Source organism: Cygnus olor, chromosome 12, assembly GCF_009769625.2.
Source record: "Cygnus olor isolate bCygOlo1 chromosome 12, bCygOlo1.pri.v2, whole genome shotgun sequence".
NCBI classification, from domain to species: Eukaryota; Metazoa; Chordata; class Aves; order Anseriformes; family Anatidae; genus Cygnus; species Cygnus olor.
This window is the reverse complement of record NC_049180.1, coordinates 3,395,339-3,420,550: the sequence shown is the minus strand read 5'-3', so window position 1 is coordinate 3,420,550 and position 25,212 is coordinate 3,395,339. Positions and strand designations below refer to the sequence as shown.

General features: G+C 44.5%; 1 protein-coding gene across 3 annotated transcripts; it reads left to right on the top strand.

Moving 5' to 3' along the window:
* The first annotated feature begins 390 nt into the window (after nucleotides 1-390).
* On the top strand, nucleotides 391-23,996 carry LOC121076587 (hepatocyte nuclear factor 4-beta-like). Of its 3 annotated transcripts, none has more exons than XM_040571042.1 (10): nucleotides 391-666; nucleotides 6,803-6,974; nucleotides 8,891-8,985; nucleotides 16,374-16,480; nucleotides 17,582-17,737; nucleotides 18,268-18,355; nucleotides 19,002-19,154; nucleotides 21,333-21,569; nucleotides 22,201-22,314; nucleotides 23,610-23,996. In XM_040571042.1, exons 1-10 carry the CDS (start codon nucleotides 552-554, stop codon nucleotides 23,666-23,668), a joined length of 1,296 nt encoding a protein of 431 aa, XP_040426976.1. In that variant the 5' UTR covers nucleotides 391-551; the 3' UTR covers nucleotides 23,669-23,996. The 3 variants fall into 3 exon arrangements, with proteins under 3 accessions (XP_040426976.1, XP_040426977.1, XP_040426975.1); XM_040571043.1 differs by having other exon boundaries at nucleotides 6,770-6,974; nucleotides 23,400-23,996; XM_040571041.1 differs by having other exon boundaries at nucleotides 392-666; nucleotides 23,400-23,996.
* The last annotated feature ends 1,216 nt before the right edge of the window (nucleotides 23,997-25,212 follow it).

Here is a 25,212-nt window from a genome sequence, read left to right as displayed (position 1 = left end):
GTGCCTACTGGCAGTACCTCAGGCTCTAAACACTGACCTGTCTTAATGGTCTTTAGCCAGTGGTGACACTGACTCATTGTCTTCACCAGCTTCAAGTGACATCACTTGATCTTCTTCCCAAGGGCTGGTAGCCAAGCAAGGTGACACCTTCGAGGCACGGGCATGATTTGACATGACCACTACTTCACCCTGGAAGAGCAGTGCATATGTGAACGCCTCTCTGCAGCCCTTTTCAAAATGTTTGTGCAGGAACAGCCATAAACCAGGCTGTATTGACCCAAAGATGCAATCCAAGTTGTTTGAGTCTAGGCCTTATCTACATCATATTATCAGGACCGAGAGCACAGATGCACCCCGGGAAGGGAGGGGACTGAGCGCGAGAGAAGGAAAGGCTTCGTCCCTTCTCTCCTGGCACGGGGAGGGGACTGCGGGCAGAGCTGGGTAATGATTTGTCAGTGCAAAGGCTGGGGTGTCTCTTTGTGGAGGAAAAACTTGGCCGTGATTGACAGCAGGGCTGTTTTTGCCGCTTCCCTTGCAGTTGACAAGTAATAATGAAGCTTTGTCAGTCCATCATGGACATGGATATGCCAGATTACGTCGACTCCTTGGACTCCTCTTATACCATGCTAGAATTTGAAAACCTTCGGGTGCTTCCGAACAACGCTGGTGAGATTTCTGTTCGCTTCCTCTTGAATAACCTTTATTGCCTTTGTTAAAAAGCTGAACGCCTAGAAAAGACAGGTAGGAGGTGTGGGGCAAAGGGTGGAAAGGGTAATATTTAAGCAGCTGACCTGCCAACCTCTCTTGCATCTGCAGTTACATTTGGGCTGAAATGGGCCCCCTTCACTTCCTGGTCCTTTTTAGGTTATTCCTTTCCTTGGTGTGCCGAGCATCATGTCCTGAAGAGCCAACAAGGTATTGCAAATGTTGGCAGAGCTCTTGATGGCACACCATGCATTTGTCTTCCTGTATGACTTATGTGAGGAGTTATTATTAATATTTCTGTCTTAAAATTTATGTTTTATTCCCAAATATGACTTAGGTTCGTATTTAATCCTTGGAAAAAAATGCCACCTGCATTGTAACTCACACAATACACCATGTGTCTGATGTAAGTTGTTCCTAGGTACTTAGATAGAGAAGCGATATGCAAGTGATCACTTGCCTTTTTTATTATTATTATTGTTATTCCTCGCTACCAAGATTGTCCGTAAGCCCTTAGGCCATATAAAGAACTTGGCTAGGAGTCATGAAGTTTTATATAGAAAGACTTCCGCTTGATCACAGAAATAAAGTGTGTTGTGTGATATTCGGGATTTGAATAGTCAAAGGTATTCTAACTTAAAGCAAACACTTTTATGGGACATTAACTGTTCACTGCCTGAAATATAAAGGACACTTTAGCCATATAACATAGAACCAATCATGTAACTGAATGAAATCCTGATGTTAGCAATGCCTTTGAAGAGTTTTGGCAACATTTCGTTTAATTTGTTAAGAAGCTTAGTGAAATTGAGATGGGATTTTCAGTTTCACATTTTCTGATTAGATGTCTCATCAAAACAAATCAGAGTTTCAGAAGGGCTATAGCCTATAACATAAAATGTTTAGACTTATTATTGTTGGACATGGAATATGTCAGGAGACGAGTAAAGTTAAAAGGCCTGAAGAAATTTAAATTTAAAGTTGACTTCAGGAAAAGCTCTCTCTGCCCCTAAATAATTTTTTTTTTCCCAGATCCAGATAGACTGGATCTTATTTCTTATTTTTGAAGGAAGTTTTACAACCAACACTCTACTCCAGAAATGTTATTTAACAAAAATATTTCATTTTATCACTCATTGCTGAAAAACTAGATATTTTTACTTTTTGGAGTGGTACAGATTTCCTCCAAATTCAATATAATTTTTTCAGATTCAGTACCAAAACCTGTTTGGAGCTCTTTATGTATTTCTTTTTTTTTTTTTTCATTCAGTGGAACTGACAGGTTGAGTTTTTCTGAAGTTTATCTAGATCAGTCTTGGGTTATTTGTCTAGCTGTTAATGAGTAACTGGTTCTCTCAGGAACTAGCTGTTTTGAAATTAGCTTGTTTGTCTTGGGTAAGTGTCCTACAGTTTGTAAAAATAACTTTAAAAAAGACCTCAAATGTCCATGCATTGAAATATATTGCTAACCAACCAAGTCATCTCCTGTAGGTAACCTTAAATAGCAGTTGACAGAAACTCTGTGGTTTCAGAAATATTTTTAATTGTTTGAAATCAATTTTAGTTATTTTTTTTTAAATATATTGGTTTGTTTTAAACCATATCTTTCTTATGAGAGGTATCTTTCTTTGTGAGAGATTATTCTGTATTTCCCTTATTAAATCTAGTGGTAGTTTTGCTGTGTACGTAAAAATGGACAGGATATATTTTAATAGTATCGGAACTGTTTCTTACATGCTAAGCAATGTTAAAGTGAACATATTTTCAAATAAGGCAATTCTTCATTAAAAACAACTCTTTCCTTCTTTGGAACATTATTTCATCAAAATTTTGAGGTTGATTAATGATGTGGAACAGTTCTGGTGCTAAGTTTTCTGCTTCAGGAAGCTGCTATAGTTTTGAGATTTGCCTAGATATATATTTTGTATTTTCCACCTCTAAGTTACTCATAATTTGCCAAACATTTTGAGACTAACTAATTCAAAATGAAGAATAGAGTCCTTTGTGGGAGCAGAGGGGGAGTTTAAAAAACTGTTTTAAACAGAAAGAAGGCAAAAGGAAGTGAATGAAAATCAATGCTAATCCTTTCTTTTTCCCTTTATAAAATATGTGTTGTAACTGCAGAAATTTTCCCGTTTGGTACAAAGTTGTTTCCTTTACCTTGGCTGACATTACAACCTGTATTCTCACTTGGTTTTTATGTGCTGCTAATACCCATTTCCTTGCGCTCTTGTCAGAGTTGTCATCTTGCTTAAAATATGAAGTAATATTAAAATATTGCACTAATTCTTTAGTCAAGTGTCAGTGAACACTTTCTCCCCATGGTTGTGCTCGTTTTCCTTTCTCAGCACTCAAGCACCATGCTATTCCCTGAGAATTTGGCACAATGTTGGCAAAAAAACATTCCCAACTCCACTGCAGCCTGGCCCAGCTCAAACTGTGAAAAAAAACGTCAAAGATATTTTGCCCATTGGAGGGTGCAAATTATGTGCATCCAAGATATGAGCCAAGACTCACTTGGACTTCAGGGTGCATGTAAGCAAAATCTGGAAAGTACAGCAAGGTAATTCTCCTTCACAGTGTGCATTCAGAAGAGATAGGGATTACCTTGAAGAGCTTAATAGCCAGTAACGTAACTGAAAGGAAAAGCAGCAAAGAGCTCTGAGGGGTCAGGTATCATGCAGAGCTCCAACTCTGAATGAAAGCCAGATATCATTCCCCAGCAGCATGAGACCATCCTCACTGTTATTTCGTATCTTTCTAAAACTTGGCATCCTCATTTCAACCCTGGTTTGGTAATGACCTACATACTGGGGCAGTATGTAACAAAAAATTGTATGCATTCTGTTTGCGAGCTTGGTGCCCCCAAAGGTGATGAAGCCACTGAGATGCTCTTATCATTGCTTGAATGATAGATAGAATCATTGAATTGGTCAGGTTGGAAAGGACCCTTAAGATCATGAAGTCCAACCATCCAGGCAGGCTGTGGTTCCTGCACTGCACACTGCTTATACGTAACTCAAAAAAGACATGTACTTGAAACCCCAAGTTTTAAATCTGATGAACGTCAGGGACAATCCAAGTGAGGAGTCTGGCCACAACCACAGGTCTTCAGCTCAGCTCAGGATTCAAACCATGTTGAGATGAATATCTGCTGGGGGAACATCATCAGTTGTGCCTCTCCAGCAGAAATTTCAGAGATACTGTGTTGGCGTGGATTAGTTGTTTTTCTGTAATACCACGGTGATTAACAGCTATAACTGATACATGTCTCTGAGCATCTCTCTCCTGGGTGGCGAGGACAGTCGTGAGCTTGTTTCAATTGTGAGCCAGCTGTACTCTGACTAGACTCATCTGAACATCTCAGTGTGATGCTGAGCTCCAGGCAGCAACCCCTCTAGAGAGGCACAATGTGTTAAATAACACTGAGCAGGTTATTGGCTTGTGTCAGGCAGGGCTGAAATAAATGGTCTGCAGTTTTCAGCTAATTTCACAGGCACACAACAGTGCCAGCAGGGGTCTTGGCTTTCCTCTGCCTTTCTTAGTAGTGATCAGACCAGGAAAAAGCCAGACATTCCCCAAATACTGGGTAGGTTTGAAAGCCCCACCAAAAATCAACTGATGCATACGATCTTGTTTGTGCCTTTTCTTCTGAGTTAATTCTCATTTGGAACTCATCATTAGCTGGTGACAGGATTTTGTAATTAAAATTAATCATCGTAAATAACGTGCATGCTGGCTTAAAGCTTTCCTTTATCTTTAAAAATTTCTATTCTCATCCAACTCAGCTGAACAGAACATGTGGCTACCTAACAGGGACTGAACTATTACTATGGTGCTTTCATGGGTAAAAGTGAGGGCAAAATTTGGTTTGATAACTTCCGTGGGCTCTCACGTGCTCAGAGCTGATGGTCTTGCCTCCTGTAATACTTGGTTTAAAGCTAGATTATGAATTTCTTACTTGCATTAACAAATAGTTCCTCACACGTCTTACTCACGTAAGGGAAAAAAAAAAAAAAAAAAAAAAAAAAAAAAACTTCTTTGGTGAGTAAATGCTTTCCAGCATCAGGGAACATTTTGCAATCTGGACCCAGTCGAAGAATGAAGAGTCCATTGGAGACCCACATTGTATGACCTTGGCTTGATTCTGAAGTCAGAAGAGAAAGCATGGGTGGAGCAAGGATAAAATTGGCTTTCTTATCATCATTTTTGTTGTGCAATTTTTTAATGGAATCCAGCACATTCAGTGCATTTGTTTGTGTTCGTATGTTCCTTCAAAAAAATAGATGGAGCAACAGACGCAAAAATGTTTAGCAGCACAGTTACCCTTGAAGGAGTGTCCTAGTACAGTCTATTTAATAAAAAGTTATCAAATCAACATAAAAATTAAAATAAATATAAAAATAAAAATAAAAATCAATTTGAATTACCATTAAGCACCTCTGACACAGACAATTTTTGCAAAGGGCCCAAGTGCCACTTGCCTACTGACAAAAGTCAGAGCTGGAGCATCTTACATGGATTTTGGGAGCAGGTGAATCACAATTTCTGTCATTACAACCTAAGAATTATTTCAGTGCTGTCATTTTTTATTCTCATGATGCTCCCATCTCACTACAACCTACTTACTTATTCATCCCTATGTTAGAAGCTGAAATAAAGATGAGAAGTATCTTTTTGAGGGGGCAAAAGGAGACCTGACCTTCACATTTGTCAAGTCTTAGCTAAAAATGTCTTTACCTTAGCCATAGCTAACAAACTTTCCAGTTTTTGAAAAACTAAAGCTTTATTGGCTTTTTTTTTTTTTTTTTTTTGGCATTTGATTACAATTTTCATTGCATAGCAAATACTTTCCCTAGAAATTTTTGATGTGTGTTCACATACAAAAATAACATTCTCTCTCTGGGTATATATAAGTGTTGTGTGAGGATGACCCAAAGCTATTTTTATGCATTATGCAGTAGAAAACTTTCTCGAGACTACCCAGATCAGGTGCCAGTTCCTCCCGTTTGAGCAATTCTCTCATTTTATCATTGCTCAATACAACACCAGCTGAGCTGTTCTCATTTCTGCCCAGCTCTAATGTGAGGCGGGACATGTCTCATCCCAGAGCCTTTGCCTAGGTCGTTGTAGCACGAGATTGGCCCCTCTGGAGCAAAGAACATGCTCCCAGAGGAGTGATAAATTCATAAATCATCCTGCAGCGAGTGCCCAGGTCAGGACAGACTCCACAAACATTCCTCCTCTCAGCAAGATGTAAACACTGTCATCTGCGCCTTCTCATGTGTCTCCTTTTTTTTTTTTTTTTCCCCAAGCTGTGCCTCAAATTAGGAGGATTAAGAGAGCAGCAAGTCTGGTGGTTAAGGCCAAGGAAGAAGTTTAAAGAGGAGTTTTCAGTGGTGTATACACATGGCCCGGGCAGAGCTATTCCTGCCCCAAATGAGTGGCTGCAAACAGGGGACATGACAGTGGGCATTCATGCGACCTAATTTTAGGTGCCTAATTTAGAAGGTGGATCTTCCTGCACCCCTCCGTATCCAGTGGAAAGTAATGGCACCCTTCAGAGGGCAAATCGGAGAAGGAACCAGACTCAGGAGAACCCAAGTGCCCCTTGTAGGAGCTGCTGTTTCTCTTGAGCTGGTCTCAAGAGGAGGTCTCAAGGTGTTTTTCTTCTCTGTCACTTGTCCTGTGCATGAAGCAGTTCATCCTTTCTGTCTCTTCTGTCTCTTCTCTGCTTTCTATTTATTCACGTTAATGATGTTTTTTCCACTATATTTTATGGATACTCTGCACTTGTCAAGAAAAAGTAGTAGTAATCATTCAGTTCTTGTGAGTGAGCTGGGTTAGGTGCACTGAAATCTCTCTGTTCACTGAGGTGAAGGTAAATACTGGTTTAAGAAGCAAAGCCTAGGGAGCTATGCTCAGCTGAGGCTGAGAACAGCAGGGCTGTGATCTGGAGGCTTTACCAGCAGCACGTGTGCACACATGTGGGGAGGGCAGGCTGAGTGTACAATCTGCTTGAAAAAACCAACCTGCTATCAGCTCCTTCTGGTCTCCACCACAGAGACGTCTAATGGGCCCTGTTCTCTGCCCGCAGAGACCATCGCAGCCGAATCAGCAAACACCAACGTGCTCGCCAATGGCATCGGCTCCCTCTGCTCCATCTGCGGGGACCGGGCGACCGGCAAACACTACGGGGCGTCCAGCTGCGATGGCTGCAAAGGTTTCTTCAGGAGGAGTGTCCGCAAGAACCACGTCTATTCCTGCAGGTACCTGCCCTCTCTGTGATAAATAACTACAATTTATTGACACTGTAAATAAATTGGGGTGAAGATCAGGTTGTACAATGGGGCTCCTGTCCCAGAAGCTGAATCACCATGCCATGAATGCAAGCATTAATACTGCAGCTTAGCCTTTGGCCAGAAGACAGGGAGCTAAGCCCTGTCTCATCTTAGATGCCGACACCTTTTGTGACACTGCACAATCCATTTTGTGAGCTCACTGTCACTGCTTTCCTCATGCTATGAATCAGGGGAAACATAGTCCTGAGGTTTAACTGGTGTGTGTAAAACCCAAGTACAGCTTCCAGGTGTGGAGTGACACTGCAACCTCGTCACAGCCCAGCAAGGGAAAGATGTGCTGGCAAAGGACCAAAACTTGAGAGATTTCTTCTCAAAATGGTCTTGATTTTCCTAGTGACACTCAACATGAAAGCAAGAAATATCTTAGAACGTGTCACTCCCAGAGCCGCTACCTCCCCCACAGCTTCTCCATTTTTTATTTCAAACACATTTAACTATGTACACTGACATATCACTGATTATTTTACAATCATTCTGAGAATGTAGCATGGACCAGAGGTGATTCACAGCCACTTTGGCACACAGGTATATATATATATGTATTTTTTTTTTTACCAGGAGGACATTATAAATTATAAATTTATATATCTAAAACTATATCTTGGTTGACCTTAGAAAAATGGTGTTTATTTTAACAGAGGAAAAGGGAAAAAAAAACAAAAACAAAAACACACAATGATCCACCCTCAACCTTTTCATCTCTAATTAAAACCTGGAAGTTTTCTTTCTGTTCCAGGGTTCTTCCTCCCAGGCATTCCACATTTTTGCAACGCGAGTCACCCTCCTTTTTCAAAATGCTCTTGGGGTACTTATCACCCTTGGACACACCAGCCACAAAAGACACCCAGTCTGATATCAGTGTCCACATGCACAGTGCCCATCCCAGGCACTGTGGGATCCCAGCAGGAGGAGGCAACAGCTACTACTGATTTCTTTGAAATTTTGGCTCTTATTCTCCTGGGAGCGGAGCTGTTGCCCCTCCCCAGGAATCGATGAATCACTGCAATATTTGGCAGTTTGGGGAGGATATGCAGGGTCGAAGCCAAGCGAACGGTAAATGCTTGCCTGTCTGGGAATCCTTATTTGGTGAGCCGTGCTCTATTTAGCCCAGCTCGGAGCTCTGTTGTTTATCGCAGACATGAATTCCTTGGAAAGTCTTCGGGCCTTTGTACCTTTGGCTTTTTACCAGCCTGGGAAAGTGCCTCAGCTTTTACAGCCTAATGATGGTCCCAGAGCAACCTGCATTGTCTCCTCTCTGCCTGGGAGATTCCTCTTCTATCGTTTCACCCACACGAATGGCCCAATCTACATATGCCACCCCTTGAACAGCACATACGCTCCTAAATCTCCTGTTGAAATTAACGGGAATTGGGAAGCCACTTGCTTCAAACCTAGGCTATAGATACAAAAGGACTTGTAGGCCACAGTACAATTATTCTATGCAAAGTAAGACAGTGTTAACAAGAGGGACCAACCAGCCTCAACAAAAAACACCCAATAACCATCTGAAAGTAGGAGATAGAGTCCCTGCACCACCAGGCTCCAGCACAACTTGAGTCACAGTCACGCTTTCACAGCCAAAATCCTCACAGTCCTCACAGGGTGGGTGGTCTGAAATCGCTGCTCTCCCAGATGGAGGTGGGGAGGATGAGGAAGTGGGCCAAGCCAATTCTGATTCAATTAATTCCTTGCAAACCCTTTGGCTCTTCCCTGGGCTCGAGCATTGTATAGCCCAGAGAGGACTGGGACTGTATTTGGGGCTGCTCGGGGGGAGCAGAGTACAAGCCAGCCTGGTTGCTCCATCTTTTCCCATCTCTTCCCAGGTTCAGCCGACAGTGTGTGATAGACAAAGACAAGAGGAACCAGTGCAGGTACTGCAGGCTGAAGAAGTGCTTCAGAGCTGGCATGAAGAAGGAAGGTAGGTGCAAAGAGGCTGTTTAAAACTGCCTGCTGCTGTTTCTGGCCCTACTCCCACTGCGGAGGATAGCAGAGAGCAGCAGCAGCCCTGGCCCACAGTGGTGCTTGTGTGTCTCAGTGAGAGATATCTTCGTGTTGCAGCTGAAAACCCTGATTCCCATCTCTTCAGATTGGAATTTCAGCTACAGCCGTGTGCCAGTATTCACACATCCTGGGAGGCTGGTCTCTTCAGGATATTTTAATTCTGGGAAAGGGATTGTCATCTTCAGGGAATACTTCAGGGCACCTAAAAACAGATTCTGGCTCTGGACTGCCTGTAGGAGGCATTTCTCCACTAGATGAATCTAGAGATCTAGCTCGGTGCAACCGCTAGAGTGAGGTTCAGCCCAAACACAATGCTTTGCAGCTCCAGAGCTGCTCCTCCATGGCACAGGGCACACAGGCAGCACTCCTGGAGGCAGCTTACTCCCGTATGCACCCGAGATGGGACCTGAGCCAGAGTCAACCCCTTCAGTAGTGCTGTCCTCGTGGTCTCTATGGCATGACTACAGGGCCAAGCAGTGCCAGTACTGATGGGCCAGCCCAATATTGTCTGGTGCCTTTTGGTGCAATTCACACTGGCTGTAGTAAGAGTTAGGTGGAGTGTTGTTGAACATCTGGGTATACCAGTGACCATCAGGAAATGTCTTTCCAATGCACTAAAGGAAATACTAGATGTTATAATGCCTAATGCTTAAGTGAGGGGAAAAACCTTTCAGTTAACCTATTCCTTAGCTCCCTACGACCACCTTTCCTGGAAAAGTTCGGGACATATCATAACACTTGTGATTTCTGGTCATTTGGTGTTTGCACAGAGGGAGAGAATGGGTGATACTCTTTTATTTACTCCAAGGTTCCCTGGCAGAGACTGACCTACTGTGCTAAGTACTGAGCAAAGTAGGGGGCCAAACCCATGGCAGATGGAACATCCCCCCCCGACATGCAGGTAGCTGGGTGATGGTTACAACAATTCACTCTTCACTTGGGCAGTTTTCCAGCCCACCAGCAGTGTAAGAATTAGGGAGCTAGGAAGAAACTAGACAGTAAAAATCCATACTACCTAGTTAAATAACCCTCGCCTAAGGGGTTAAATCACAATTCCACTGAAACCAGGGAGAAATTTGTCACTTATTTCTGGTAATCCATAAGATTTCATGAATGATGAAAAGAATCTCTTTCCAAACCTCTGAACATATGTTTTTCTGGAGAACAGGGTGTCTTGGAGTTTGGCATAGTTCACGGATGTAGCAAAAATGTCTGTTGGCTTAATTTAGGAGAAATGGAGTAAACACAATATCAGGGAAAAAACGTAACCATCATGGTAAAATTAACAAACCAAAGCTGATCTGGTGAGTTTTAGACGGAGACAAAACCAATTGCCAATGCGGTATGCTCTACAGCTTGGAAAAGCTGAAATCTGGTTATCAGCTCCTTTCTTTCAGCTGAAGCATGATTTTTATTGGTTTTATAGTAAAAGTTATAAAACCTTGGCTCGTTCCTCCATTATTGATTGCAGCTTGATGGAAGATGACTCATTTCAAGTTCCACATAGCCACATTCTTTGCAACGTTTTTATGAGTGCATGGTCAGGTTGTGTGCTTGCAAACTGCTCATGTGTTTGGTACAGAAGATTTTAAGGCACCTTGAGCAACTGCTTTGCAGAAATTAGCTTAGCTGACCGGAGCTGTATCCAAAACATGTGTGCAGAACTGTGAAAAAAAAATATATTTCTTGCACAATTGTGTGCACAAAAAGAACACAGTTATTTGCTTTAGGGTGGTTCTAGATTAATATTAAACAGTATTGCAAAGCATTGGGGGAAAAAAGAGAAGCCACGTCTTAGGATAGAGCAGTATAAGGATGATACAAATGTTTGTACATAATCTTTTTCCAGTGGTATTCACTAATTCATGTCAGAGTTGTGACATCCACACTCAGATTGTTATGTCAGGTTGTCCCAGCACTGGCACACAGCACCTTGAAACTTTTTCTCTGTCGCATCATTTTTCAAACAGCCCGTGTAATAGCAATCAGACTTTCCAGGGTGTGGTAACAACACTGTTTATTCACTGTAGAGGGGGAGAAGCTGGAAATGATCATTTTCCTGGCCTGTGCGTGACAATATACCTGGGGTGGGGCCAGTGGGGTTGTGTCACCCTCACCCGTTCCCACCACCAGCACCCTGCTGACCCACTGCTCGATGGCTTTATGTGCAATGTTGGAAAACTTGCTGCTCCCCAAATGTTCTCATCCTGGAAAAACTAACTGATAAAATGGAGATTTGGATTCTGAGATTTTTTTATTTTTTATTTTTCCCCGGTCTTCCTGAGTTGTAAGACACAACGTGACACATTTGGATCTTTCTTTCTCTTTGTTCCCCTGCTGGAAACTTCTCTAATGTATATGAGAAGGAGAGGGGCTATATTAACCAGCCCGGCAGAATGGAAATTTCTGCCTAATGAAAAATCTGGATGATGCAAAAACTTGAACTAGCTTTAGACCGGCTCTCTATAGTGGCAGTGATGTAGGTGCATGGCTGAAGGTATCGTTGTGGGCTAGTCCTGGGAGCATGGTATTTCCAGGCTGTATGTTCACCATAAGTTTGGGGCAGCTGGGCAGAGTTCATTAAGAAAAGCATCAATAGGGTTCTTTAGATTGTCCTGGTTGTATGCTCTGGATTTGATTCTGCTTTTGGAAAGGACCAGGAATGTCCCACATGAACCCTACGCCTCCGCTGAGAAATCTTGGAGAAGGAATGTCCAAAGCATCCAGCTACTGGTTGTGCCAGAAGGGATCCAGGTCCCATCGGAGCCAGCAGGAGCAAAAAGGGCCAAAACTTGAGGCTTGTGGAAAATCCCATCTCCAGATTTCCTAGAAATTAGCTCATTCAGAAACACTCCTATCGTAATTACATTTTTGATATTAATAATTCATTTTAATAAATAACCAATCATTAAATTGAGACAAATGAGGAGGAAAAGACTTATGACTATGACTGCGGTTAAGGGTTTCTGCAGGAGATTCACTCCCTTCGTCTCGTTTTGTGATTAGGGCTGGGACAGTTCCACAGGATGGTTGATGTGTAACAATGGCAGCGCTGGGTGTTGTTTTTTTCTTTTCTTTATTCTTCTTTTTTACTTTTCTGTCTGTTCTCTCTACTTTTTTCTCTTTGCACAGGAGAAGGTTCGATTTCTATTGTTTTGCACAATGCTACTGGACAGGTTTTTGGTCACTACGGTGTCAGTGAATGAGGAGTGCGTCTGATATCTAACCACCCCTCAAAAAAATATACAACAGGAGACTATTTTTAGCATCTTATTGAGATCATGTTTAACCTTGAATAAATTAGCAGGGTGTGATTTTTCCAATGAGCCAGGCTACCAGCTCACATGGAGCTGGGCACCTAATAACCTTGAAGCCTTTTGAAATGTCCAACACCGCACTGTCAGGATTCAGTTTGCTGGTGAAAAAAAAGAGGTTAATATTTAACCTCTCATCCCCTTTAAAGTAATTTATGAATGTAGATGAAATCCTTTAGATTTATGCAGAAGTAAAAAGAATTATTGTATCACTGCCACATCACAATAGGAGGACTAGAGGCTATTATTCATTTATTCTTGTTAAATTGGATAGGTTTATGGGGTGGTTTTATTAGTGTTTCACAGGGCTTCTATCTTGTTTCGTGCCTTTTCTTTGTGAATCTCTTCTGCCAGCTTGCAGCAGTCTGGGACCACAGTTTACTGGAAAGGGAGATGGAAGGGTTGAAGGATCTTCCCCACTTTGCGATAGTCATAAATCAGCCCACAGCACGTGAAAGGATTAAATGTGCATGTACCATTGGGTTTTACGTGCAAATAAAATATACCACACCTACAAAATCAGAGATAGCCTAGGGAAAAAAAAAAACAAACTTGTACATATAAATTAACTCAGCAGCAAGAAGGAGTAAATCTGTCAGTGGAGATGGAAGCACTGTGAGAGCTGGTGAGTGCCAGCACCACGCTGGGGCACTGCATCTTCCTCCTCCTGCTCTCCATTTGTGCACACACACATGCACATCTCATTTAATACACTTCCAATCCCATCAACACTGAATGAGGATTATTTTTTTTTAGCGGATTAATAATAGAAATGGTACCTCCCGTGTAGGCAGGTGGCAAAGGAGGGTTTTAACCTCAGCAGTTACCATGGAAAGTTACTGGTTTGGTGCTGTTCCCATCAAATCAATGCCTCTGTTCGTATTTATTGGATTCCCCGGAGGTTCCTTGTCACATGCTCTGCACCGATGTGCCAAGGTAACAAGGACAAAATGTTTGGGAAATGCGGGCTTGTTGCAATCCCACAAACACACTGCTGTTTGCTCAAGAGCTGCAGCGAGCTCCACAGCCCACCCGCTGTCATCCTCGATGCGCTCATGGCAAAAGGGACCGGGCTTGCTCTGAATATTAAAATGTCAGATGGAGGAGATGTTTGTTTTCCCATTTGCTTCCCACAGCTGAGACGTGTCAAATTCCCTGGAGAGAGTTGTGGGCATCGTCCTGCCTTCCCTCTAAATTCCCTGGGGGAAAAGTCCAGGCTGGGGACACGCTGTCTCTGGCCAGCGGTATCACAGGGACATTTTCCTGCTGACGTCCCCTTGCGCGGAGCTGCAGTGGCCCTTCCCATCCCTGGCACCCAGTTGCATGGCTCTGGACTCCTTGCGGGGCCCCTGAGCTATTTTGGGCTGGGGCCCAGAGCCGCGCACACCGCAGACATCACGGGCTGCGCATTGCCCCTCCGCTGGGAGCCTGACCATGACCCTCGGGTGTACTGGCTTTGGAAACCAGGGCACTGGGCAAAGGACGGGAAGAGAAAAAAAAGATGGGGGAGAAAAGCTTCTTCTTCTGGAAATAGTGGGAGACAGCACTGGGGTTTTAGTTCTTCCTACATATTTGCTTAAAGTTACTCACTGCACAGCCACGATCATGTCTGAGCCTGATCGCCCTCAGCACCAGCGATGCCTCACCATGGGTGACCTACCCCTTCCCTTTTACAAGCACAATAAATATAGCAATATAATTACCCCACAGCAACAGATCAATTTTTGTGGCAGGTAAAATATTAACTCCCTTTTGTATCTAATTCCACAGCATCTTGGGTACTTTCAGTGATAACACCCAAATCACCTTGAGAAAGTCGGCCGGTGCCATCCACTTACACTTGAAGATTGGGCTTATCAGGGCATGAGGGAAGCACTCAAATATGTGCCATAAAAGCACCCAGGAGAAAAACAGGCTGCAGACTCTTAAAGGAGTCTGTCAGGGCCCAGGACTGGTTTGTGGGACCTGTGTAATGTGTGTTGTTTGATTAGAAAGGCAGAATTGGCAACTTTTCTGGAATTGCATAAAAGAGCCCATTCGCCCCCAGAGAGCATCTGCTACTAAGCCAGCCGTGAAAGGCTGGGCAGGGACTTTCCAAGGATGGCAGCGATGCCATATGTGCAGGCGGGCTGGCTTCTGGTCAAGGCTGGATGCTTTTTGGTGGACAGAGAAAAGCTGTGAAGGATTAATCTGTGCTGAAGATTAATCATAGGCAACGCGTGTATTTCCTATAACCACCCTCAGACTTGGGGGGAGCCCTGCCCGAGTGCCTTCTTCCACTGCCCCCATGCTTATGATAACACATGCTGATATCTCAGGTAGGTTAGTGGAGCCTCCTACCTTAACCTACAATATATATATATATATATTTTTGTTTAAATCAATATTTAATTGCCTCCAGAAAGTATCTGTAGACTGAAAAGGCTCCATTGCTACATAAGTGTGCGTCGCACCTTTTCCAAATCAATGTACCCATCATTCAATCTTTCATGGAGGGGGTGAAAGAAAAACCCCAAAGTGGCTTTGGCTTTTGATCCCAGCAGCCCCGTGCCCAGCACGCTCTGTTCAGCCGCCAGCAGGCCCAGGCTGCCAGCAAGGCTGTGTCCCAAATCCTGGAAAACAAACAACGCGCTTCTGCCAATAATGGGAAATATTGATCTTGTCGCTGTTGCCTGTTTTCTGCCCTTTCACTTTGTTGGCCTCTCATCAGAGGCCAGTTGGGAAAAGAGATAAGAGGTTTGACCTGAGCAGGCAAAAGAAGCCCATAAAACCAGCCACCTTCCCACCCCGTGTGAGAAAGGGTGCCCACGTCTCCTCTGGGAACTCGGAGAAATGAAGGGTTCTCGCTCTGAAGCAAGGCCCAGCATCGAGGCAAATTCTTTGAAAGAGGGGTGGGCAAATGGGACAGATTTTGCTGAATCTGAAAAGAAATAAGCTAAAAAATCTTTGCTGGAAAAATCTGCAGCAGTTTTGAGACAAATGCTGCACTGGTTGGTGGTGTCCGAGGAGTTAAAGCCCAGTAAGGAGCGCTGTGACAGCTCAGCCTGAGTCATTCCCCCTAAAAAAAAAAAGCAGCCTGGAACTGCTGGAGGAAGAAGGACGGCTGTGCTCTATTAGCACCACATGCTCAATCTTCCCGCTCCCTCTGCCCCGATGGCAGTCGCCTTTCGGAGCTGTACATGGCCGAGATGGAGGAGCTGTCAGGAAAACACCAAGCCCAGGTCCTGGCTCCATCCCCCAGCCCCTGGGGGCTTGTTTGCTGCTGGACGGAGCCAACAGGGCTCAGGAGAGAAACTAACACTGAAGCCACGGCTGCTTTAAGTCTAAACCCTGCACGTTCCCTTGCTGCTGCTTTGCTCGATGGCTGCAGCAGAGGCGAAGCAGTTGCATGGTGCAAAAAGAAGCTGCTGATGTGCAGTGAATCCCTGATGTCCCACATGCAGGGCTGGCAGAGCAAGAAGCTGGATGCAGCTTGTGTTTCTGGGAAAGGGTGATTTAAAGGGTAGAACAATCCTAAACCCCAAATCAGCCTATTTTCTAATTCAGCGTGGCACAGCCGTACCTTTCTGTTTGCAAAGCCCTGGGGCTGATCTTCTCTCTGCGGCATCACTGTAAGGTGCCCAAAACCCACTGCATCACTGTCAGTAAGGCACGGGCTCCTTGGGGGGTCTCAGGAACAAGGGATGATACTAAGGGGGTGCCAGTGGGTTGAAGCTTTCTTTCTTTTAAGCTGCTTTAACAAAGTGACTGTTCCTGCTCCCCGTGAGCAGCAGTGATGTTCCCTGAGGACCCCCACCTGTGAAGCCTCAGGGACAGGGGACACGGAGGCTGTGAGGTGGGATCAGAGAACGACTTTTCCAACGCCGTGAGATGAGATGAGGCTTGGGAGCAGACATCCCAAAAGCCCCAGCTTCCCTTGAGCCCTATCAACCCTGCGGTCAGTCGTGCGGGGTCTGCCAGCTAACAGCGGCGCTGTGCGCTCTCGTTTCAGCCGTGCAGAACGAGCGGGACAGGATCAGCATCCGCCGGAGCAGCTACGAGGACAACGGCTCGCTGTCCATCAACGTGCTCACCCAGGCCGAGGCCATGGCGCAGCAGGTATGAAACTTGGGTTCAGCTCCTTAGATAAGTATATGGCCTTCGGCTATTCCTCCCGGCTTAGGAACTCGCTAAAACCCGCCAGGTTTTCCTCCTTTGGCTCTCTCTTGCACAGAGCCAGAGGGAAGAAAATGCGTTAAAGATACCCAAAATCAGGCAGCAAAAATCCTCAGCGTTTTCTCAAGACAGCTTGTCCTGAAAGAAGCAGGTGGGGTCTTTGGGGTGTGAGATGCAGAACTGAAATTCCAAGGGCTGAGGGGTGCTGCAGAGCCCAGGTCCCCTCTGCCCCCCACCCAAATTATTGCCACCCCCCTGAAAACTCCCCGCATCCCGTGCAGAAGTTTAGCCCTCCTCATGTGCCCTGGTCTGAACACAACGTTCCCATCATGGTCAATTATATCTTTCATTTCTACTTTTTTTTTTTTTTTTTTTTTTTGCCAGGACAAAAATTTTAGGGGAGAAAAATAAAGCTAATAAAACCGCTGGGCCTAAACTAACGCTGATAGCTTTCTTACTTCACGTTCCACAATGAATCTCACCCTGCGTGTCCTTTAAATTCTCATGCAAATAGCCTTTCTCCACTGAGACATATGGTCCAGATGTTACATGTTACATGCAACACGCTTTCTTCGCAAAAATTATTACATTTTAACCCTCTCCCCTCCTTGCAGCATTTTAGAGAGCAAAATGGATGTTTTGTGTCCTAGACAGCCACCTTGGGGGGAAAAGCTGGATGCATTTCATGCAATTTGCTGGCTTGCAGTAAAGCTGAGCCCCATATTTGCTGGCTACTGTAGTAGGAACATGAAGCAAATTTTGTCCTGAGGCAGCCAGGGGGAAGGAGGCGGAGGGCGGATGTCTGCTGGGACCGAGCACCACCTCGTGGAGGCTTCGCTCTGGGCTGGGGAATAAATGAGCAGCCCCAGCTGCAAGCCTCTGGTCAACGGCCTGATGAGGTTTTTGTCCGGGAATGCTCCCCACGTTATCCGTGGATGGCTGCTGTTGAGGGAGGATGTGGTTAAGAGCATTGGAATGGATGCTCGGTTGGGAAAATCATGCTGATCGTGGTCCCAGCGCTAAACGGGGTTGCTTCTCTTTCAGTACGCGTCGCTGAGCCCGGTGCACAGCGCGGACATTGCCATGAAGAAGGTTGCGACAATCAACGACGTGTGCGAGTCCATGAAACAGCAGCTCCTGGTGCTGGTCGAATGGGCAAAATACATCCCGGCGTTTTGTGAGCTGCCGCTGGACGACCAGGTAACGTGCAAATGCCTTGCCCCTGCACATCTACTGCCTTCCACACAAATTCCCAGCCCTACCTTCCACCCTGCAGAGAGCAATAAACTTGCAGGAGAGGAAGAAGAATAATGGACAAGGGGGTGATTAACAATGAGTCCAGTAGCCAAAATGCCCCAAAATATAGAGCTGATCACTCCAGGATGCACATGGACCCAGACAAAAAGGTGTTCCCTTTATTGAAACCTGGAGGATGAATATAAAAACCATTTATTTCATAATAACTCCAATAAACCAAACTCTTCTTTGCCCTTTCAGCTGAAAACTTTTTATTTGTCGTGAACGTAGCACTTCTGAAAAGTGAAGATATCCCAATAATTTCTAGCACTTCTGGAAAGTGAAGATTTCCTAGTAATTTCTAGCTCTTAATCTGTAGAACTGACATGTCTAAATAAATACCGAATATGGCTGACTCTGAACAGCAACAGCTCACCATTCTGCTCTCTGCTTCTAAAACTTAATGCCGTTTCTGTCTTCTGTGCCACCTCCAGGTCGCCTTGCTCAGAGCCCACGCAGGGGAACACCTGCTCCTGGGGGTAGCCAAGCGATCCATACCGTACACTGATTTTCTATTACTAGGTAAAGTAGTGAAAGCATTCCTGCTTTTATAATTTGCACACATGAAATTGTGGCTGAGAGAACCCCAATATTAAGTGGGATCTCAAACTGTTTTGCTTTTTTTTTTTTTTTTTTTAACAAATTGCCGGAGTCCAGGCAGTGAGCTATTTGGGTATTGGTGCTGAAAAATTTAGCACACAAGCCTATTAAAAATTATAGTGGGAATAAGTAGCCTTTTCATAACTCTCTGCCACCAAAAATACAGATGGGATTATTCTTGGGAAAAGGAGAATACTGCCCTTGACAGCAACATGTTAACGCAAGAGTGGGAGGGAGAATATTGTTTAAAAAAATGCACCAAAAATAAAGATACAACACCACTTGCAAACAGATGCTAGGTATAACAGAGGGTAAATCAGAGCAGAAGATGGAGCAGGCTTTGTGTATGGTGTGACTGCACCGACATGTGCAAAATAGATAATTAAGGACCAAAGAATCACATCCATGGCTTGCTTCTCCATCAATCTGCGTAGGAAGCTGCATACTGGAAATCTGCTGTGCGTGGGCAGTGGGACTACCTGGCAATGGGGGTCTGGGTAACTTTTGGGTGAGGCCATGTCTGCAGAGCTGGAGCAAATGTCCAAATCTGGATTTCTCGTCTCCCCAGGGAATGACTTCATCATCCCCATGCACTGCCCGGAGCTGGAAATCGCTCGCGTGGCCACCAGGATCTTGGATGAGCTGGTGAAGCCCTTGCGGGACATCCAGATCGATGACAACGAGTATGCTTGCCTTAAAGCCATCATCTTCTTCGATCCAGGTGAGCGTCCTTCCTGCTTGCTAGGGCAAGCTTGAGAAGGAGTTGCGGTGTTACAGAAAGATACAGGAAATGGGGCAACAGGTGGGGAAATGCAGCTCTTCCTCCTGCTTTTGCAATCCTAAATGTAATGTCTAACTTCAGAATCACATCAAGGTTAGTGATCTGTTCGGCAGAGTAAAGGAAAATCCCTGAACTGCTTTCTTGCCTCTTGGGTGAAGCAGGAGCTCCACAGAGCTTAACCCTATGGATTGGAGTGCGTTGGGTGCCACAGACACAATGCAGGGAGTTACTGTTTCACCCATCAGTGTGGAGCACAATATCTGGGCAGGGAAACATCTTTCATGGCATTTCAGTAAAACACTGCTCTTGTTGGTTCTGAGCTACATTCCTTTCTCCCCCAGAGTGCCCTGAAAAGCACACTTGCAAAGAAAGTGATATTAGGAGGCAGCAGAAGTAGTGGGGGAAGCTGCCAGAGGTACAGGCTGTGAAGCCCAGGGAGGTTGAGGACTCTCTGATAACCAGGAAAACCCCTTGGCAGCAGCTCTGTATTTCACTCTGTCTCTGCTGTGATGAGCAATATTTAGCAGTGCAGTGAGGACATGTTGGAAATGGCCTCTTCCCAAACACTTTACTGTTTAGCTAGTAGTAACACCAGCCAGACCAATGTGCAAGTCTCAGCAGACCTTAGAGGAGTTTTTCTGCTTCTGTAGGGTGGCTTTAGGAAAGCCCATCAATCTGAAATGAAAGAGATGCCTACTGAGGATACATATGCTTATATTGAATTATGCATAAGCTAGGCGAATCAATTGAGCAGCAGCTTGAAGCATCCATCAGAGTTCAGAAAGGAGTTTTAAAAACCACAGGCAGCTGGACTGTTCAGGGTGTTGAGTACCCAGAAATATCAAGGATGTTTGTTAATGGATCTTTCTGGCAGCCAGTCCTGGCCGAGAGCAGGGCTGAGCAGCTCAGGGTGGAGAGGGGAGCAGGGAAACACACAGAGGCAAAGAGAAGTTTGCTTTGAGCCTTTGCTATATTCTCATTCCTCCAACATGGGGGTTTTCATTCCAGCTCAGGTACGATGCCCTTGGTACCGCATTTGAACCCCTTTATTGTGTATTGCCTTGTAGCTTGGAGAAGAGATGGGAAACAATACCAAGTTGAGAACAACACCCTTTTGTCTTCGGCATCTATTAGCATGGAAAATTAGTGTATCATCTCCCATTAATCATTTTTTTGCTGTGTTCTCTGATTTAAAATCGAGATACAGGAGTTTTACAAACATCATGAACTTTGCCTTACTAAAGAGCCTGCCGCAAACGTGTGTAAGGATGGGTGTAATCAAAAGTAGTCTGACAAATTACCTTCTCAGCTGATTAGTATCTCAGTGAAGCTTTAGATCATTGCAACAATGAGCTGTGATTTCATCTGAAAGGAAAAAGTGCAAAGTTCTACAGAAGTGAAATTCATTCATGCTAACAAGTAGGCTTGTCCATGGAGTTACACATTGACATACAATAACTTGCTAACTACTCTATTTAATCTCTTGGCATGATGATCCCTAAAATGTATTGCTTGGCGGTTCTTTGTAGACTGAAGGAAATGGTCCAGCGAGCCAGAAATCTCAATTTTAGATAGCAGGAAAAGCAGGAGAGGAAAGCTGTAAATCCTGACACTTCAGCCTACCCTTGAAAATTTACTTGATTAAGCAAAACTGGACTGGTTGTGCATGGAAAATGGATTGACCACAGGTCAAAGACAGGAAATCCAGAGAAGAATCTGATGCTAGAGCTCATGTGCTTACAACAGATAAACTCTAAACCTGCATGGATTTAGTGGCAGTAGTTGGGACTCAAAACTTTCAGGTGAAAATCCCAGGCTGTTTACCTAGAAGGACAAATACAGTTCAGCTTTTAAATCCTTCCTCTTCACTTATGGCAGTAGCAAGATATATCCATCTGAACCAAGTTCTTACTATTTCCCCTCAAATAGCTTATTTCATGTAAGATATGAAGTAGTGACAGCCTAATGTAAATCTGTCAGATAAACTTGTACACTCGGAGAGAAATTGTCGAGTCACTTGTGTCTCAACCTTTTTCCTCTACAGAGCCCGAGTGCCAGAGTAACACTTTTTGGCTGCAAAGGCCATCAACTAACCTAATTTCTTCCACCCCTCCCCAGACTGCAAAGGCCTGAGTGAGCCCGGGAAGGTGAAGAACATGCGATTCCAGGTCCAAGTCAACCTGGAGGACTACATCAATGACCGCCAGTATGACTCCCGAGGCCGGTTCAGCGACATCCTCCTCCTGCTGCCGCCGCTGCAGAGCATCACCTGGCAGATGATAGAGCAGGTCCAGTTTGTGAAGCTCTTTGGCGTGGCGAGGATCGACAGCTTGCTGCAGGAGATGCTGCTGGGAGGTATGAACCCTGCTGAGAAAGGACAGCAGAGCTGTTTTTATTTCGAAGCCATTATGGGGCTTCTTGCCAGGGTTTCTGTCCTCTGGCAGATGTATGGTAGGGAGAACACTGTCCTGGGAGGAGAGGAAGTGAAGGCTCAGGTTGAATTTTAGCTCAAACATGGGATCTTCTCACTCAAGTCCAATCCCCAAGCTGTTCTCTTCCAATCTATCTCTGAAAATCTGACCCAGGGACAGTTTAGAAGCAGGTACACCCTGTGTGCTTCACACCACTGGGAGCTTGACTTTTTGGCAACCTACGAAACTGATGCAGTTTGCAGGGAGACAACATTTCTTTGCTAGCACTATGCAAAAGTCATAACTATATGGGAAACCCTGATATGAGCGGTAATTGGAAAGCACACACAGAGATGAACAGCGCAGTTGGTTATTAGCTGAAACCCCAGCCATCCGGGAGGGCTGTCTCTGGACAGCGAAAGGGCTGAGAGCAGGAAGGAAGCAAAGAGGAGCCAAGACATTAACCCCCACCCACAGAGGTCTCCCGCATTCTCTGAAAAAAGAGGCTTGTGCCAGAGCATCTGGCTTCTCGATAACTGTGCAAAGAACGATGTCCTTATCCAATTCCTCTGCAGGATCCACCATCGACCTCCAGTACCAGTCCGGACCTCCCAGCCTCAACCTGGAACCGCTGCCAGGACACGTCCTCCCAAGCAGCATGAGCTCTGTGATTCACACTGTCCCAGACCGTATGTGTCCATTTTTACGCTACTAGTGTCAGCCGAATGAAGGGACTGGATAGGAGAAATGGTTAAGGAAATGAAGTTTAAGTTTATTTGTATATTTAAGCATTACACTTAGATCTGAGTTCACATCCCCCCTTGCTGATGTCCTTTACCATGAAGTCTGGAAACATGCTCCACAGAGAAGCTGAGATTTTCAATTAATAGCATGAGCCAAAGGGATTTTGAGATGCTACTAAACATCACAAGAACAAACAAACAAACAAACCAACAAACAAATAAATAAATAAAATCAATAGTGGTGACGGTGAGTGTCTATTAATGTAGACAGCACTGGGGAATACCACAATGGTGCACAGACAGTTATTAGTGGCAAGAGTTTCCTTAAGTAAAGCATCCTGGTTGCTGTCAGCCACAACACCATACAGTCTGAACACCTGACCATCTTCAACAACTCCAGACACTGCTGCCAGGCAATCGCTATTTGTTAAGGCATTTATCCACTGTAGTAGCAACTATGTTATTAAAAAAAAAAAAAAGGCAAAAAAAAAAAGCAGAACATGATTTGCAGTTTCACAATTACTGCTGCCACGTAATCACAATGTCTTACACAGTTTCCTCTTGCAAGTTTTGCTCATACACTTCTTATAGTGTATTTTTCTGCTTCTTGGTCATATAAATGCAGGTATTGTGTGTTTTAGCTTTCTGTCTCTTCTTTCTTTTAAAGCCACCTTGCAGCAAGGGAAATTAAGAGCAATGATGATGTAGACACTGAGTTCTGTAAATGAAGTCTAGTTGCCAGCAGGTTGAGCTTTCTTCTGACTAAGAGCGTAAGGAATAAAAAGCAACTGGGTACAAGCATTTCCCAAGGGCAAAATACTGGGAAGAGCTGGTGTGTGTCTATCAGCACCCCCCTAGGCCTCTTTACAACCCAAGAAGGAAGAATATGCCCGAACTGGGGCTGGATTCCCCCCACCACTCCAAAGCTCCTGCTCCTTGGTTCATAGGATGGTTTGCTGATTTTATATGGGCACTGCTCTACTGACCAGCAGCAAAGATCATTCTAATTCTGTTTCTTTTCTCTCCCACAGCATCTCCTGAACCATCCCTTCCATCTCCTTCTACAAGCACAGGCAGTGAAGACTATAAACTAGGCCCTAGCGCAGGCCCCAGCGCTGTAGCGCAGCTCTTGCCTCAGACAGTTATACCCAAGCAGGAGATTTTATAGGGAGAGTGGAAGGAGAAGCTGGGAGCAATGTGGAAACCGTGCTGAAAGTGAATCGGGCCCTTTCTTTTTGCAGAGGCAAAGCACGGCAACCCCCTGCCTGTCACCGGACCTGTCGGTCACACTCTTTCCTGACCGTGAGTAAAGCACCAGACACCAGACTGCAGCAGGAGCCTCGCCATGGGTCATCCCGCCACTGCCACCCTCATTTGTCACCCCCAGTTCACAAGGGATTGGGGTTAATGCTCTTTTCAGTAGGACCAAGACTGTAAGCTCTTTGGAGCAGGGCTTTTGACTGCATGTATTGTCACCTAGCTCAGTGTGATCACCACCCTTTTGAAGCCTTTGGCTGCTATCTTATAAAAACAAATGCCTTACACAGCTCCTGTTAATTGTTAATGAATACAGTCTGTCTTGAATTGTCAGTATGGAAAGGCCTATCCCCATTAAAAAATTAATTACACTCCCATTTCTCTTGCTGCAAGTTAAGGTTTAGGATGAATATCTTCATAACCCTTACACGCTTTCTTACTCCACAGTGACGTGAGTAATGCTTATCCCACGTAGACCAGCCAACCTTTAGTGCTGGTCATTATTTTGTTGTATTCCATGATTTCCAACATATATGGAGTCCATTTGTGATTCATTTGCTGCATCCTACTTTCTTGTGTGTATGTCCAACACCGCTCTGAGATGGCAGCAAGACCTCTGCATCGGTCCATGGCTGCCCGGCCTGGTAAAACCCACAACTGGCAGCAAGCTCAAGAAGCCGTTGACTTACCAAATCACTTCTTTGCCTTTCCTGAAAACTTTTACTGCAACCATATTTGGAAGAAGCAACAGTCCTAGCAAAAATGCCAAAAAAGCTTTTCCAACTACATAGGTGTGATTTTGCTGCGGTTTTCTAAATCTTTGTTATGTCTGTAACCTAAACTTCATAGCTCTGAATTTGTCAGGTAAGGAGGAGGCAGGTCTTTTGTGCTCCACGTATTTAAAAATATTTGTATTTAAAACATAAGGTCTTTCTGAATTTAGTGTAAATCTCAGTCAGCAGTGACCAGTTATTAACTGTGCTACAGCTACTGAAAATAATCTCAATAGATGTGTATACAACCTCTAAAGTTCCTAAGGCGCAGTCTCTGCGGTACAGCATTTATTCATATGAATTGACCATCATTAGAAAGCCAACTGCTGGATTTCTACAAAGCTTATGTTCTTTTCTGCAAAAGCCCAATGACCTCCATCGGGCAGCTCTCAATGCATTAAGGATGGTCTCACACTGAATCTAGGACACGATGGAGAATTCTTTGTTCCGTCGCATCGCATGGATCTGCCACCCCACAAGCACCATCCCTGCTCATCACAAAGATGAAACGATGGTGACCAGCCACGGCTTATTTTCACTGACGCTTGTGAAGCACTTTGAGGTCCTCGGATGGAGGACACCATGACAATGCAATCTGATTGAGTGAAAGAGGAGTTGGGAAGAGCACCCGAACCTGCATCAAAAGGGGGAACGCTTTGTACTCAGGTCATTTCAGTGGTTGGGGAGATATTTTAGAGTTGCCATTCTACAGTATAAGAGAGATTTGAAAACCATTGAGGACTGGGTTGAATTTGACTTAACGTCACAATGTTTTATTTTTCTACTGTCTATGATGAATTTGATCTGATATAAA